The sequence below is a fragment of the Eumetopias jubatus genome, unplaced genomic scaffold (assembly GCF_037043125.1).
Source record: "Eumetopias jubatus isolate StellerSeaLion01/CBP00866 unplaced genomic scaffold, mEumJub1_p1.0 scaffold_13, whole genome shotgun sequence".
Classification (NCBI taxonomy): Eukaryota; Metazoa; Chordata; class Mammalia; order Carnivora; family Otariidae; genus Eumetopias; species Eumetopias jubatus.
The window spans coordinates 7,496,382-7,511,290 of NW_028274819.1; the positions used below are offsets into that span (position 1 = coordinate 7,496,382).

Sequence of the window (14,909 nt, forward strand, 5' to 3'; positions counted from 1 at the left end):
ATTCACCCAGTTTGGCCCCTAAGTGCACCCTCAGTAGATAAGTGCTTTCCACTCACCTATCCCTCTGGCTTTTGACAGTAATGCAGTTTAGCTTCTCAGATTAACTGCAAGTCAGCCCAGTTTAGGGGCCCTGGAGAAGACCAGGGCACCCAAGCTCTGACTTCGTGTAACCCAAGGGCTGATCTGGGACAGACAGGTTAGACTTGTGTTGTGTGGCCACAGATCAAATAGATGGGAATATAGGGAAACTCAATTTAGCTCAGAACAAAGGAATCTCACTGTTATAAATGTCCAGTATTAGAATGGGCCACCTTGTGAGATGAGTCCTTGTCACTTCTAGTCTTTAAACAGAGCTGATGGTCTGTCAGACGCTGGAAGGTTTCTGTGACGAATGGCAGAGATGGGGTTGGAATGCTGAGGTCCCTTGGGGTCCCCTTGTTTGGCTGACTTACCCTGGAGGGGGAGAAGACGTGGCTGCTGTAGACAGGCCCAGGTCCTGAGGGGAGAAGGGCCGAAGGGAAACTGGAAGATTAAGGACAAGTTGTGTTTATAGCCTTTGTCCTCCTGTCCCAAACGTGGCCTGTTTTACAAAGCTGCTGAAAGGCACAGCTCCAGAATCTCGAGATCTGAGTGCCGTTCTGACTCTGACGAGCTTACAGTGAGGCCTTGGCAAAGTCACTTTCCCCTCTGGTTTGGATTCTCTCGTCTGAACAACGGAAGGTGGGTGGTGTGTGCGGCTGGCTCTGCCTCTCTGAGCAGATCAGTGAGGCAGTGGCCCTGGGACGTGGGGGCCAAATCACCATAGGCTTCTTTCTGATCCCTGGCCGGCCCGAGCCCATGCAGCTACTGCTGACTAGGGATCTTTTCCATTTGCCACATTCTTGCCCCAAGTGTAATTTAGCACCACGTATGGAGAGCAGATTTGGCCTGACGTCAACTGTGTGACCTTTAGTAGCTTTCCTTCTCTGAGCCTTAGCTGCTTTACCTGTAAAACCTGAGCCAGAGCTGGACCAAAAGATGGGCTTTGCTGGTGTTGACAGCCTCAGACTGTTCCAGGAGTCAGGTCCCTGTTATTCCAGGGACTAGGGGCAGCCGCCCTCTGTGGCTGACCCCCAGGAGGACGAGTGAAAATGAAGGTCTGAAATGGACTTAGAACCCCCCATTCTCCCCAACTCTGCCACCCAGCATATCTCAAGGGGCCCTTACTGGTGTCAGTTCCTTTGCCCATAAAAATATCCTTCCAACCCTCTTCCTGTGCAGTGGATAAGGGACAAGCAAGAATGAGTTTAGTGGCTTTAGGGTTGGGGTGGCAAGGCCCTGAACAGGGGAGTGTGTTGCCCAAGGTCACACAGCAGAGAAGAGAACCCTGGCGGCCACAACTCAGCCCAGTCTTGAGTCCTCTCCCCACGTGCACACAAGCCGCCCACTCCAGCAGCTCCTGGGCTTTTTTCCACATCTCACTGCCCCCAGCCCGGGACCTCAGGCAGCAGAAAGCGGCAGAAGCCACTCTCTGAGGACTACACCTCAGAGAAGAGCCGGATCTCCCAGGTGGGGTTGCTCCGAGGCCTCTGCTCGGGAGGCAGGCCTGTAAGCTGATCCCCAAGAGGGCGTGGCTCCAGGACGCTGGCAAATAAAAATCCGGAGAACCGGCGCTGTCTGGAGACGAGCGGAAGACCTGAGGAACCCATTCCGCGAGCCACTCGGTTCACGGGCTTTGGAAGTGGTAAGCCGCCTGAGGCAGGAGGAGCTTGGGGAGGGCCTGGGGCCTGTAAATGGGGCCGATGGAGGGAGGCAGATGTTTGTACTCCAGGTGTCAGGAGATTCCAGGGGAGAATCACTGCCGTGGGCTGACAGCTGCTCACACTCACACCCATCATGAGAGACGCACAAGCAGACACAACATGCACCCAAAGGCAGCTACGGGGGAAAAAGACAGCCCGGCTCACAGGCTTGCCTCACCCCAGTCAGAAAGGTCAGCCTCACCCTGGCTCATTCACCAGGAGGCACACAGTAAAGAACTGCCCCTCCCGCCTGCACACTTATCTAGAGACAGCAAGCTGCCCACTGTGTTGCAGATCCCCATGGCATCCCCCCAAATGCTGCTCCTCTGCCTCCTGGTCCTGGCGGTCACGGAAGGTTGGGGTCGCCAGGCGGCCATCCCAGGCTGCCACCTGCACCGTGAGTAACCCTGGGAGCAGACAGCCTGGGTGGGAGCCGAGCGCTAATGGATGGGACCGAAGGGCAGGCAGCACCCTCAATGGACCCACGCGGAGGTTCTGGCGACAGGAGCTAGGTGAGGCTTTGCAGAGGCGCTGTCTCCCACTCGCCTGTCTCCTTCTAGCCTTCAATGTGACAGTGCGAAGTGACCGCCAAGGCACCTGCCAGGGCTCCCATGTGGCACAGGCCTGTGTGGGCCACTGTGAGTCTAGCGCCTTCCCTTCCCGGTACTCCGTGCTGGTGGCTAGTGGCTATCGACATAATGTGACCTCCGTCTCTCAGTGCTGTACCATCAGTGGCCTGAAGAAGGTGAGACAGCCCAGCCCAGCAGTGGCTCTTCGGGGATGGGGAGAGACAGGGGAGACGGAGATCGCAGATGGCCCAAGGAAGGTGAATGGAACACGGGTCCCCCTCTCCTGCAGGTGAAGGTGCAGCTGCAGTGTGGGGGGGACCGGAGGGAGGAGCTGGAGATCTTCACGGCCAGGGCCTGCCAGTGTGACATGTGTCGCCTGTCACGCTACTAGCCCGTCCTCTCCCTTCCTCCTCCGCCTTGGTCAGAGGGTTTGAGTTGGAGTATGTCCTGTGTATCCTGAGCCTCCTCGAGGACAACAGCTCCGCTCTCTTAAGATTCTGTGATTGTCACTCCTGAGAAGAGGCCAGTCTCTGCCTCTCCCCTGCCTCGGCCTGGCCTCCCAACCAGTCTGTCACCGTTTCACTCCCCTCTTTGTCCCTACCCCTAAATAAAGCAAGCAGTTCTCAAGTTGCTCTCTTTATTTAAAGTCTACCCCCAGCCAGGGGAAGGGGGACAGACCATGGTAACTGTGACACCCCCCCCACCCTAGGACACGGGGCATCTCCTCTGCCTGTGCCCTCACCCCTCCCCCTGCCCAATAAATAAAAAGGGGACAAGGAAGTACAGGGTGAGGGAGGGGAGGGAAAGAAGACGCCCCAGGGGCATGTGTTGGGGTGAGCTGGGGAGAATAAATAGACCATGGATCCCATGGTAGGGTGAGGAAGGACCTCGTGCTGGCACGAGGCGGGGCAGGCGAGGGGCTGAGTCCCCTTGCTCTAGGCAGGAGCAGGGGGGGAACCTGCCTGCAGTCTGGAGCCCAGCTGTGCGGGGCAGGTGCAGTCCCCAGTGGCAGCTTCCCGGTCAAGCCTGCCCTGGTCAAGTCCTGCCACAAAGGCCTGCGAGTTCTGTTGCCAGGACCACCATCTCCTCTCCTCCTCTCCCCACAGTGAAAGCTGCCCACGCTGGGCCAGGCAGGGAGCCCTCCAAGCCCGCTCTGGCAAGGCCAGGGGTAGGTGTGTCTCTGTGGGCCCCTGGGTAGGAAGAGGGGATGGAGGGACTGATAGCTCTGGATTCAGCTCCTCCCCTTCTAGGGGATCTCTAGCTCTGACCCCCACTGGTGGCCACCGGGGGTGGGAGCCGTTGGAGGGGTGCCTCTTTGGCCCCTTGGGTCCCCTGTAACCGGCGTAGCCGTAGCTCCTCCAGGCCTTGCCATAGCTCCTGACGCTCCCGGGCCTTCTGCTGCTCCCTGGGGAGAGAGGGTGAGGCAGCTCCCCTACCCGGGCCCACCTACCGTCCAGCTTCGCTCACCACCACCCAACTGTAAAGGGACTTTACGGGACCTTCCGCTTAAGGAAAAGAGCACTGGGAAACCAGCCCCGGCCTGTGGTCATGGAGCTGAACGGGAGGAGGCTCCAGACCTGGAAGAAGACTTGGGAACACGACTGGAGGGGATGCAGTGGGGAGCTGGGCATGGATGGTCCAGCAGGAACACAGGGAGAGACTAAGCATCTGATCACACAGCAGGTGGGGCCGTCCTCCTAGGCTCCTTCCAGCCGCAAGGAGCCGGCTCCATCCTGCTTTTTCCCCTCCCCCCATGCCCAGTCCAACACTCACTGCTGCTTTTCTAGCTTGTAGGAGGCTGTGAGCTCATCAAACAGCTTTCCATTCATCTCCATGAACGTCTTGAGCACGTTGTAGATCAGAGATACGATGGTTCTTGACAGGGTCCGGGGAGGGGTGAGGAAATGGGAACAGCTTCGTTTGGTGCCATCTCCCTCCCTAGCGCTCTGCCCACCCCTGTTCCCCAAACACACATGTCGCTCTGAACACCGCAGGCACTGCTCTCAACCTGCCCCTTTTCCCATCCCTGACCCTCTCAGGTCTGGACTGGCCGGCCCTGGACCCAGCTTCTGTGGGTTAGGTCAAGGCCTAGGCACTCACTGATTCCAGTGTTCCTTAGAGACTTGGTAGAGGGTCCCAAACACAGCAGGCAGCACAGTGTGGCAGTTGTCCTCGATGAGGCTCAGGATATACTCATTGTTCCAGAAATACAGAGCCCGCTCTGCAACCTGGGGCAGCAGGGTGGCAGAGTGAGCGCCTGGTAGTGGCCTCCCTTGCAGGTGCAAGGCCCGGTATATCCACCCCCCACCCCCACAACCCAGGGAGCCCTGTCCTCCACACACCCAATCCCCAGGGCTCGTCTGACCCACAGGAGGCGGCAATGTAGTGAAAAGAAAAGAGCACTGATGTGCAATCCAACGCTCAGGGTTGAATCCTAGTTCCACTACACCCTGGACAGATGTCCTAGGGTGAGGCATTTAACCTCTCAGCCTCCGTCTTCTCAACTGTAAAATGGAGCTAATAATAGCTATCTCCCCAGGGCTGTTGTAAGAATCACATGAGGTATTTAATAAACTTAAATGCCAGAGTCCCTGGGAGGAAGACTTGACTTCCACCAGGTTAAGGCACATGTGAATGGGCGGACGTCTGCGCACATGTGCAGAAAACAGCAACTACAGCCAGCCTGGGGAAGTGGAACCGCCCGGCTGGGCACTAGAGTGGGACTAACGGAATCAAAAGCCACAAAGAAGAGGGGAGCGGGGATAAGAACCCATTCTGGAGCACACTCCAGTCTACCCAATAGGTTGGCCCGACACTCTCTTTAGTCCTCATCACCACCTTGTGAAGAGATCACTGTGGTCCACTTCACAGATGAGGAAGCTTCATCAGATCCGAGTGGCAAAGTGATTGCCCAGGGCCCTTCAGCCCGTGGGGAGCATATCTGAGGCCTGGCCCTAGGTCTCCTGACCTTAAGTCCAGCATCTCCCCATTATCAGACCCTGGCAGGTCGAGAGGGTGAAACTGAGGGTGGAGGGAGCTGTGTTAGGTCGACTGGTCTGCCCTCCTCGTCCATACCCTGGCTCCCACCCCTACCTGTTCCCACCCCATACCTGGAAATGGGGGCTGGACACACAGCGGGCCACCTGCTTGAAGAGCGGCTCCTGGATCTTCACAAACTGGGAGGGCTCAATGACATCAAGAATCTCTTCCATCTCCCCCAGAAACATCACCTGGGGGTGGGGACACGGGAGACAGCACTTCCCATCTCCCCCCCCCCAACACATTTGGCTGCCCTCTGGAACCAGAGCCCTCCTGACCCCCCTCTGGGGGACATCAGAGCCCTTCTTCATACCTCCTTCTGTGTACAGGTCTTTGGCCAGTATTTCAGCAGCCCCCGGATCACCTGTGGGAGTTGAGGCAGAAAGGAGTCAGACCTGCAGGGGTGAGGCCTGCCTTCCGCCCCGCCCCGAGGTACTCACGTGCTCTGTCAAGGTGGCATCCTTCTCCAGGAACTGCACCACACAGTAGGCCAGCTGAGCCGGGGGGGGGGGGGGGAGTAGAGAGAAAGAAGACTGGGGTCAGGAGGGGACCATGACAGGACACCAGGTGTTTGCTCCCTCACTGTGTCTCCTCTCTCATTCACCAAACATTTACTGACTAGCCGACTACCTCGGATGTGCCAGGCACCACGCTCTGTGTGCAGGGACACAACCACGTGCCCCCAGCGGGAACATGCTGCAAACTAGCCCTTATAAATTTCACAAAAGTTTCCATAATTGAAATCTACATCACAATCTACGGGAATATGGAAAGAGAAGAGTTTAATCCTGCCTAGGGCAGGCCGGGACGGAAAAGGCTGGGAAGGCTGCACAAAGCTGATGTCTGAGATCAGCCTTAAAGTGCTGTGGAAATTATCTAAAGTGGATGGAACAGATTTAGCAAAGAAAAAGAAGGTGAGGGAGGATCCCATGAGCTCATGACTTAGTGTGGCTGGAGCAGAGTGTTGGGCTGACCCCACGGCCGCCCTGACTCTGTCGGCACCTCTCTGCTGCGGCAGGGCCAGGCCTGGGCCTTACCTGGGCATGAAAAACAGACAGTGACTTGACAGAGTGTAGGGGAATCAGGACCCGGACCAGGAACTGCTTGTGCTCGGTCTTCAGGGGCAGTGCAAAGCCGTTGATGATGCTGAGGAGGGGGCAGAAGAGAGGAGGAGGGCTCAGATGACCGGGCCTCAGTCTTCGCTCCCAGAATCCTGATGCTCCAGCCAAGGCCCAGAGAGTCACCTTCCTAAGATCTCCAGCAGCTCAGCCACACCATTGAAGTGCTCAAGTTCGTAGATGAACCTGCGAGAAGAAGAGCAGGATGCAGAAGGGCTCAGAGCAATTACAGCAGGCCCCGTCTCCCTCAGCCATCCTACCCGCCACCCCACCTTGCACACTAATCCAACTCTCTCCCAACCCCAGAGGCTGAGCTCCCTTCCCAAACCAGGCCCCACTGAGATCCACGCCCACCTCTGAATCACCCTCCTCAGCCCAGGCACTGGGGCTCAAACTCCTCTTCTATGAGGAATTCTAACTTGTCTCTTTCTCCCCCAGACCCTAACTCTCATTTTCTGGCCCCCATCCAGTCAGCAGGCACCTAGCCTGCATCCTTCGCTCTTCATGCCTTTCAACTGAAAGAATGACAAACACTTAGAGCGCCTACTCTGTGCTACGTACTTCTCAAAATTATAATGAGAGATAGGGCTTATTAGATCCATTATACAGATGAAGAAATCGAGGTTCAGCAGTTCAATGACACCTGCCCCCAAAGTTAGTAAGCAAGGGTTCTAATGGACTTGGAGCTCCTGGAGGACAGGGATCTCTCTCAGCTATTTTGTACGCCAATACCATAAGAGCTAACGTTTCAGGGGCGCCTGGGTGGCTCAGTCTTTGAGCGTCTGCCTTCGGCTCAGGTCATGATCCCAGGGTCCCGGGATCGAGCCCCGCATCGGGCTCCCTGCTCGGCGGGAAGCCTGCTTCTCCCTCTCCCACTCCCCCTGCTTGTGTTCCCTCTCTCGCTGTGTCTCTCTCTGTCAAATAAATAAATAAAATATTAAAAGAGAAAGAGAGCGAGAGCGAGAGCGAGAGCGAGAGCTAATGTTTCAGAGTCCCAGCCTTGGTCAAAGAGCTACATACTGTGTGCTTTGGAGACATTGTCTCATTTCACCCTGATGACTGTCCCGGGGTGAGTAGAGCTATCATTCCCATTTTAGAGATGAGAGAACTGAAATAATCTGCCCACGTTCACCGAAACATTTGAACCAAACTCAAAAAGGCCATTGAGCTCCAAAGCCAATCCAACTACAAGGCCACGTGGGCCCCTATGCCCAGTGGGCACTGTTGCTCAATACACATTTGCAGAAAGAATCTTTTTATTTGGGTCTTTATATGGCTCAGCACAATAAGGGTCAGAAGATTTGATCCTAGGCCCCCAGGACTGGCCTAGTCCCTGCAAACCAGTCCATCTCTCTCAGTCTGTATTTCCTCATCTGTAAAATGGAAATAAATACCCTTGCCCTGCTGACCTCACGGGAGCCTTTGCCTCCATCTTCTCCCCTACAGCTCTCCCTTCCCTCCCCAGGTCTCAGCTGGGCAGGCAGCAGGCACCCACCGGAGGAAGATGTGGCTGCACTGTTTGCGGATGTAGGCCCGGAGCCCCAGGAACTTGCCATAGACCCGGTGCAGGATGGTCTTGAGGTACTCACGCTCCCGGGGGTCCTCACTATCAAATAGCTCCAGGAGCTAGGGGACCCAGGGTCAGGGGTCAGGGGGGGAGGCCAAGCCCAGGTCGCTTCCATCCTATCCCCACACCCCTCAGAGAGCCTGCCCCTGTCCCACGGCACCACCCGGCCTGGGCTCCCCACTTCACCATCAGCACAAACTTTTGATCCACATATCTCTTGGCCACGGAGGGTTGAAAATCTGGGCTCTCCAAGAAACGCAGGAAAAACTCGTATACCAGCTGGGAGAGGGGGCAAGACAAAAAGGTGAGTTCAGGAACAGCCTCCCTCCTCCCCCTGCTGTATGGCCCCCTTCTGCCAGTCTCCTTGACCCTCTCCCCTCTACTGAAACTCAGCGTCCTGCCTTCCCCAGCCCCCCACACCTGCAGATGTGGCCAGGAAGGCTCCAGGTTGGGTTCATCCTCTTCAGGATCAAACTCAGGGTTCTCACTGGGTGGTAGGGTCCTGAAGATATTCACTGAGATCTGAAGGGCAGGATCAGGGTTCTTTTAGGAAGAGCCCTCAAAGGCAGAAGTCAGGAGGTCTCTTATCCAAAGTTCTAATGAGCCTCAGCACCTGCCTCTGCAAGCAAGTCACTCCTCATCAATCATTACCTGAACACACGGAAGCCCTGGGCCGGGGCGGGGGGGGCGGTGCTGGGGACCCAGAAATAAACAAGACACATCCCTGCCCTCTACTGGGCACAGTCCAGCAGGGAAGACAAGATGTTAAGTGGTAAGGTCTACACTCTAGTCAGCACAAAGGAGATTTCCAGCTCGAACACTGAGAAGCTTCACGGAAGAAGCAGCACCTGAGCCAGGCCATGGCAGTAAGGGGCATGGTGGGAGTGCACACCAGGCCTCAGGAGAGCATAAGCCCAAGTGTAGGGTGGGTCAGGCCCAGGAGGCACTGAGGGACCTACTCAGGCCAGACGCAGTGGGGCTGGGGGATGGGGGGAGGGGAGAAAGATGGGGGCCTTGAGGCTAAGCCAGAGAGAGGCAGGTATTCTCTGCAGAAGAAGAGGACCGCAAGCAGGTCAGTAGGGTTCCATGTCCCCCAAGCCCTCCCCCAGAGGTCAGGGGCCAGGTGCTTACCATGCGGATGATGTCTGGGTAGACAGGCTCAATGAGGACCCCCCGGGTGCTCCCCACACACTCCACCAGCTCATTCAGTGCTGCCCGCTTCACCTCCTTCCCCTTCAGGTCAGCCACACAGTCCAAAAAGTCAAACATCACCCCACACTGGGCCAGCTTCCGGCTCAAGAGCTCGTGCAGCTCCGAGGCTGGCACATCTGGGGAGAAGGGAGGAGGCTGAGCCTGCGCCCCAGTTACCACGGCTCTGGGCATCGGTGTGCCCTCCGAATCCACAGAGCAGCCTCCCCTGCCCCCAGACCCCCTGCTCTTGTGACATCCCCCACTCTTTGCAAGGAGCAAATGACTCCTGTCCCATCCTCCATTCCTGCAGGGTAAAGGAGCTGCATCTCTTCCTCCTAACCCAGGCTCAGACAGCATGATGGCCTGACTTAAAGCAAGGTAAGAGACCCTGGATGCCCGGGCTTTCCACAGGTGCCCGAAACCACCATGCCTCCCTCTCATAGCTGGCGCTCTGTTCTAAGAGCCAGAAATGAGAAGGAGGGTGGGGCCTGAGGATTTCTTGGGTGCTCTCTGGCTCAGCCAGTTGAGGGCCCTGTGACCCAGAGGTGGGGAGACTACATGGTGATCACAGGGAGCCATGCTGAGCACCTGCTCCAGGACCCTAGCAGTGGCCTCCTGGAACCCAGGCTCTGGGCCCCACCCTTGGCCCTGGTCTGCCCCCCAGGGTGGCGCCACTTCCAGATGCCCCACCTCCAAAGATGACAGGCCAGTCAGGCCATGCGTCAGCAGAGAAGGCTGGAGGCCTGGGGGTGGGGGTCATCTCCAGTGGTGGAGTCCCTCGCCTGGAAGGGGCCATCTAAACCCTCTAATCACGGCTGCCAGGGCTTGTCACTACACGCTGCAGCCCTGCTTGCCCGCTGTGGGACTCAGGTACCCTGGCAGCCAGCAGCAGGGCTCACCTTTGAGCAGCGGCAGTGGAGTGAGCTCTTGCTGGTTGCTCTGATAGCGGAACTGGGAGGAGCTATGGGAGCGCCGGGGCCGGGCCCTGCGGAGGGAACGGCGGGAGAAGCCATCCACCTTGTCGGGTGGGGGCACAGGAGATAGTCCTGGGGAAGAAGGGCTGGTGGGGGTGCTTGCAGGGGGCAGCTTTGTCTCCATGGTGGCCAGGTGGTGGGTCAAGCCTTCAGAGCCCCTGGGGTTCCCTCTGGGCCTGGAGGATGCCGAATGGGGTGAGGCTGACTAACTTGGGCCCATCCTGGCGGGGGGGGGGGGCACACAACCACAGTCTGGGCCCCCCCCCGCCAGGGCCTTCGGCAACTGCCCAGTCCTGGGGGCAGGCAGAGTAGAGAGGAGGATGGCTCAGGCCTCAGGTCCTTCCTGGGGGTCCCGAAGAGTCCAGTTAGGGTTCTCACCCTGGCTCTTTTGAAAATGCAGTCAGGGCAGAGAGACCAGCAAAAGAAACAGAGAGAGCCTGTCAGTTCTTCCAGGAAAGACAGTGTGTGGGGCTGCCCAAGTCCGAGTGCTCAAGTCTTCTTTTCCCTCCTACCCTCGCTCAGATCCTAAATACATGTGCAGTCTCTTCCCACAGGAGCCATGTCCCACCCTTCTCCCAGACCTTAAGATCCCAGGCTCCAAAACAACCCCTCTTGGGATGGGGCCTATCCCCCGAACCAGCCCCTACCCCAGAATGGGGAACCCCATCCTAATCCCTGGCCCCTAAAAGAATGGGGCCCCCTTCTGCTCCACTAATCCAGGCCACCAGCGACTTCCCCAAGAATGGGGGCCCTATCCCCACGCCACCCCTCCCTCCTAAAATCTGGCAACCTCCTCCACCTCAGCTCCTCCTTCCTCGCCCCCCAAATCTCATCTGCCTCCTGGTGGGGGGGAACACTCACTTCTCAGAAGCCCAGACTCCCGTCCCCAACCACCGGGGGCTGCAGGTGGGGAAGGGGCGGCTGTTCAGGTCTCCTTCGCAGCGGTTCCGCTCCGGGCGCTGGCTCTGGGTGGCGGCGCTCCTGGGTTCTCTCTCGGGCTCCGGGAGAGCCGGAGCATGCCCCCAGCTCAGCCCCAGTTCGGGGTGCGGGCGTCCGGTGCGCTCTGGGCTACCCCGGCAGCGTGCAGACCTCTCCTCAAGTCTTGGGACCCGACCCAGCGCGGCGCGGCGCTGCGGGAGCCCTGGCTCTGTGCGCACCGGCACCCGCCGCCCAGCTGCTCAGGATGACATCAAGTCACCTCCCCCCGCCCGGCCCGCACCTCCCCGAGGGCTGGGGTGGGGGGTGGTGGAGGGGGGTGCTGCGTCAGAAAGTTCCCAGGGCCACTGGGAGATGTAGTCCCCGCGCTGCTTAAAGGGGGATGCCAGACCAAAGGGGTAACCCCTGCAGGGGCCTGGGGTCAAAGCTTAAGCAGAGCGGGATGGGGTCCAACTGGGGCTAGGCTCCCACGTTCTAGAAAGGAGACTGCATCGGAAGAGAGGATTCGGAAGTCTGCACCAGGAAGCTGGGGGTGAGGCCAGGACCGTGACGGGAGAAAGGCCCAATCCTATACCAGGCCCAAAGATTTGGCCCGCTTCATCTGTGCCCCAGGCATTCCACCCGCGGCGGAATCCCACCCTCACCCCAGAATGGCCGGACACGTCAAACCCACTTGGAAACGGGCACTGAACTGGTTAAATAGTCTGCGGTGAACCAGTGCCTGCTGGGAGAGGTGTGGTGCACCCAAGACTGCTGGGAAATGCAGTCCGCCCTCAGGCCTGCAGTCCCCCTCCCATCCCTTGCTGTCTATGGTGACATCATGGTGTAGGGTTTAAAGGGCCAGCGTGGATATGGCAAAGCATCCGAGCAGGGGGTGCTCCCTGGCGTGCCATCCCACCCCAGGCAAGCTGGCCTCCCTGGACAGACCTCCCTTCACCCCTCTAGGCCCTAAGATGTGATAGTGGGGTCTCTGGTTCAAAATTCTACTGCAGGGCATCCAAGGTACAGCTGGGATTCCAGGAGTTTGGCATTCTGGACAAAAGTTCCTGGCCTACAGTCTCGGGCCTCCTTCTTAGGACCCTGGACCCCAACACCCTTTATATCTCTTAACTCCATCCCCTACACTACACTGTGAAATCTCCACCCAGAAGTTTTGCCTGGGATGAACAACTAACTGGTTCATGTAAACGGCAGGAACGGGCAATGAGACTTGGACACTGAGGTCGGGAACGGGACTGGGGCCATTTTCAGAGTCTTCTTACCCTGCCTTAAGCCTTGGTGACCACCCAGCCATCTTCCCTGAGAGGTGCCCACCTGCTGGAGCAACAGAAAGCAAAGGCCGTAGTTTAGCCAGGTGGGGTAAGGGCTCTACGACTGAGGAGCTTGCCAGAAGCCCCCCTGCTTGGTAATCTTCAGCCGGCCTTGTCCACCTTGCCCTTGGTGTCCTTATCTGTCAAATGAAAACCCACAATTTTCTCCTTGCCTACCTCCCAGGCTCAGAAAGTGAAGCCCGTCCCACATCCGTGCAGAAAAAGCTGGGGGACAGCAGGCCCACAGAGCCTTCTCCAGCCAGGTGAGAACCCCCAGGCCCAGAGAAGAGAAGTGCTTTGCCCAAGGTCGCAAAGCTAGGACCACAGGTCTCCCAGCCTGAGTCAGGAGGGCACCAGCTCCAGCCTCCCACGCTAGGCTCCCTGGAGGCTAGTGCCCTGAACTCTGAGGGTCTCCAGGCCAGAATGAGTGTGGAGGGTTCATGTTTTATAGAAAGGGTGTGCTCCATTTGAGGATTTGGGGGCCTGAATGGTGGAAGACGTAAGACTTCCTACAAGCAGTGGCATTTGAACTGGGTCTCAAGATAGATACAGTGTCACCTGGGGGGTATTGGGTAAAAATTCCTTTTTAAAATCATCATTATTGAGATATCATTCATATACCACACAGTTCACCCGTTTTGGCATTGTCATTTAATGAGTACAGAGTTTCGGTTTTCCAAGATGAAAAAGTTCTGGATATTGGTTGCACAAAAATGTGAGTATCTCTAACACTACTGAACCGTACACTTAGAAACGGTTAAGATGGTAAATTTGATATGTGTAATTTACCACAATTTAGACAAAATGCAAAATCCAGGCCCTCCACCATGGATCAAGTCAAAAGCCACAGCCCCCAGGCTACCTTCCATGATCCCTTCCACACCTATCCAAAGGCCACTGAAGGGAATTCCCTGAGGGGCTTCTTCGGGGTGGACCATCCCTGGGAAAGGGAGAGCCTCCCCCCAAGGCCCCACAAAGCCTGACCCTCCCCCCTTTTATCTCTGTGGAGAGGAACCATGGCCCGGGTCTTCATCCCAGAAATATATGAGGGGCCCCCACACCACCTTCCCTCCTGAGAACATACCATTCTCCTTACTCTGTATTTTTTATTCTCCCATTCAGCTCCTGCTCCAAGGCCCGGGCCAGGTTGTGGAATGACTAGGTCTTTGGAGTTGGTCTTCTGTGGATCTCATGGCACACTGGGGGAGGCAGCAGGAAAGACTTTTGTGCCCCTGAGTCCTGTTTTTTCCTCTGTTGTGGTGCAGACACTGTGCTACGTCACAGACGTGAGTACAGCCTCACTGGAGGGAAGCTGGCCCAAGAAGCAGCCACCCGGATTGGGGGCCTGGATACTGAGAATGGCTCTGTGTTCCCAAGCTTTGTACATGATGCACCCCATTCTCACAGCAAGGGAATGACCCCTTCTCTTAGTCTGGACATCAGGACAACTTTCCCTGGACTCCAGAATACACCCTTCCATCCCCACTGCCTTTGGGAGAAGTGATGTTTGTTCATTCACTTGCTCCATAGGCTCTTAGACACACAGCCTCAGTTTTCCTCTCCTGTAAAATGGGGATATTAATAGTGCCTCCCTCCAAGGGTGTGGTGAAGAGCAGATGAAGTAACGCCTATAAAGTGACAAGCCCATGGCCCAGGACATCACACAGGCTCAATTCATTGTGTCTATCACTTTAATTATTATTAATTTAATAAACATGTGATGAACACAACACTGCCCCTGGCCTGTCATGGGGAAAGACTGATCTTTTTTGATTCGTTCCACAAGCATTTCCCTGTTAGCCTGCCTCCTTGAATGGAAACTTCCCAGGGCTTCCCCAGATTCTCTTTTGAGTTTGTTCCTTAGTCCCTTCCAAGTAAATGAGCTATACCACCTACTAACCCAACCCCAGGTCACAGGGGATAGGAACAGGCTCCTGGAGGAACAGTGACTTTGCCTTAGGCCACACAGGACTGGACTCCAGGTCCCTGCCCCTCAGGCCAGGGTGTTTGCCCTTGCTTCAGGCTGACTTTTAGCATTAGATTGCAGTAGAGTCCCCCTCCCTTGTAAGGCTAAAATAGGATTATAATTACCTGTGGGTATCCTTTAAGTCACCCAGGATGTAAGAGGGCTTGGGTGACCAACCCTGTTGAGCAGGAGTTGGCAAACTTTCTGTAAATGGCCAGAAAACAATTATTTGAGGCTTTGAAGTTACCCACCCCCCTTGCGCCAAGTGCTCAACTCTGCTGCTGTAGCAAGAAAGCAGCCCCAGACAGTACTTAATCAAGCGAGTGTGGCAGTGTTCCACTAAAACGTTATGGATACTCACATGTAAATTTTATGACATTTTCACGTGTCATGAAATCTTATTTTTTGGATTTTTTTCAACTACTTAAAAATGTAAAAAAAAAAAAGCAAATAAAAAT

The 14,909-nt window shown here is 56.4% G+C and overlaps 2 protein-coding genes across 3 annotated transcripts; one reads left to right on the top strand and one right to left on the bottom strand.

The window, feature by feature from the left end:
- Nucleotides 1-827: 827 nt before the first annotated feature.
- On the top strand, nt 828-2,977 carry GPHA2 (glycoprotein hormone subunit alpha 2). The gene is made up of 4 exons (XM_028117977.2): nt 828-1,723; nt 2,076-2,178; nt 2,342-2,526; nt 2,640-2,977. The coding sequence occupies exons 2-4, from the start codon at nt 2,082-2,084 to the stop codon at nt 2,739-2,741; spliced, it is 384 nt and encodes a 127-aa protein (XP_027973778.2). The 5' UTR covers nt 828-1,723; nt 2,076-2,081; the 3' UTR covers nt 2,742-2,977.
- PPP2R5B (protein phosphatase 2 regulatory subunit B'beta) lies at nt 2,970-11,939 on the bottom strand. Of its 2 annotated transcripts, XM_028118195.2 has the most exons (14): nt 11,101-11,939; nt 10,165-10,624; nt 9,206-9,402; nt 8,495-8,596; nt 8,261-8,353; nt 8,003-8,133; nt 6,634-6,693; nt 6,427-6,535; nt 5,830-5,883; nt 5,703-5,753; nt 5,461-5,580; nt 4,451-4,578; nt 4,124-4,225; nt 2,970-3,755 (listed from the first exon to the last, which is right to left on the bottom strand). In XM_028118195.2, the coding sequence occupies exons 2-14, from the start codon at nt 10,361-10,363 to the stop codon at nt 3,608-3,610; spliced, it is 1,494 nt and encodes a 497-aa protein (XP_027973996.1). In that variant the 5' UTR covers nt 10,364-10,624; nt 11,101-11,939; the 3' UTR covers nt 2,970-3,607. The 2 variants fall into 2 exon arrangements, with proteins under 2 accessions (XP_027973996.1, XP_087873915.1); XM_088017789.1 differs by lacking the exon at nt 11,101-11,939 and having other exon boundaries at nt 10,165-10,882.
- Between the last annotated feature and the right edge of the window lie 2,970 nt (nt 11,940-14,909).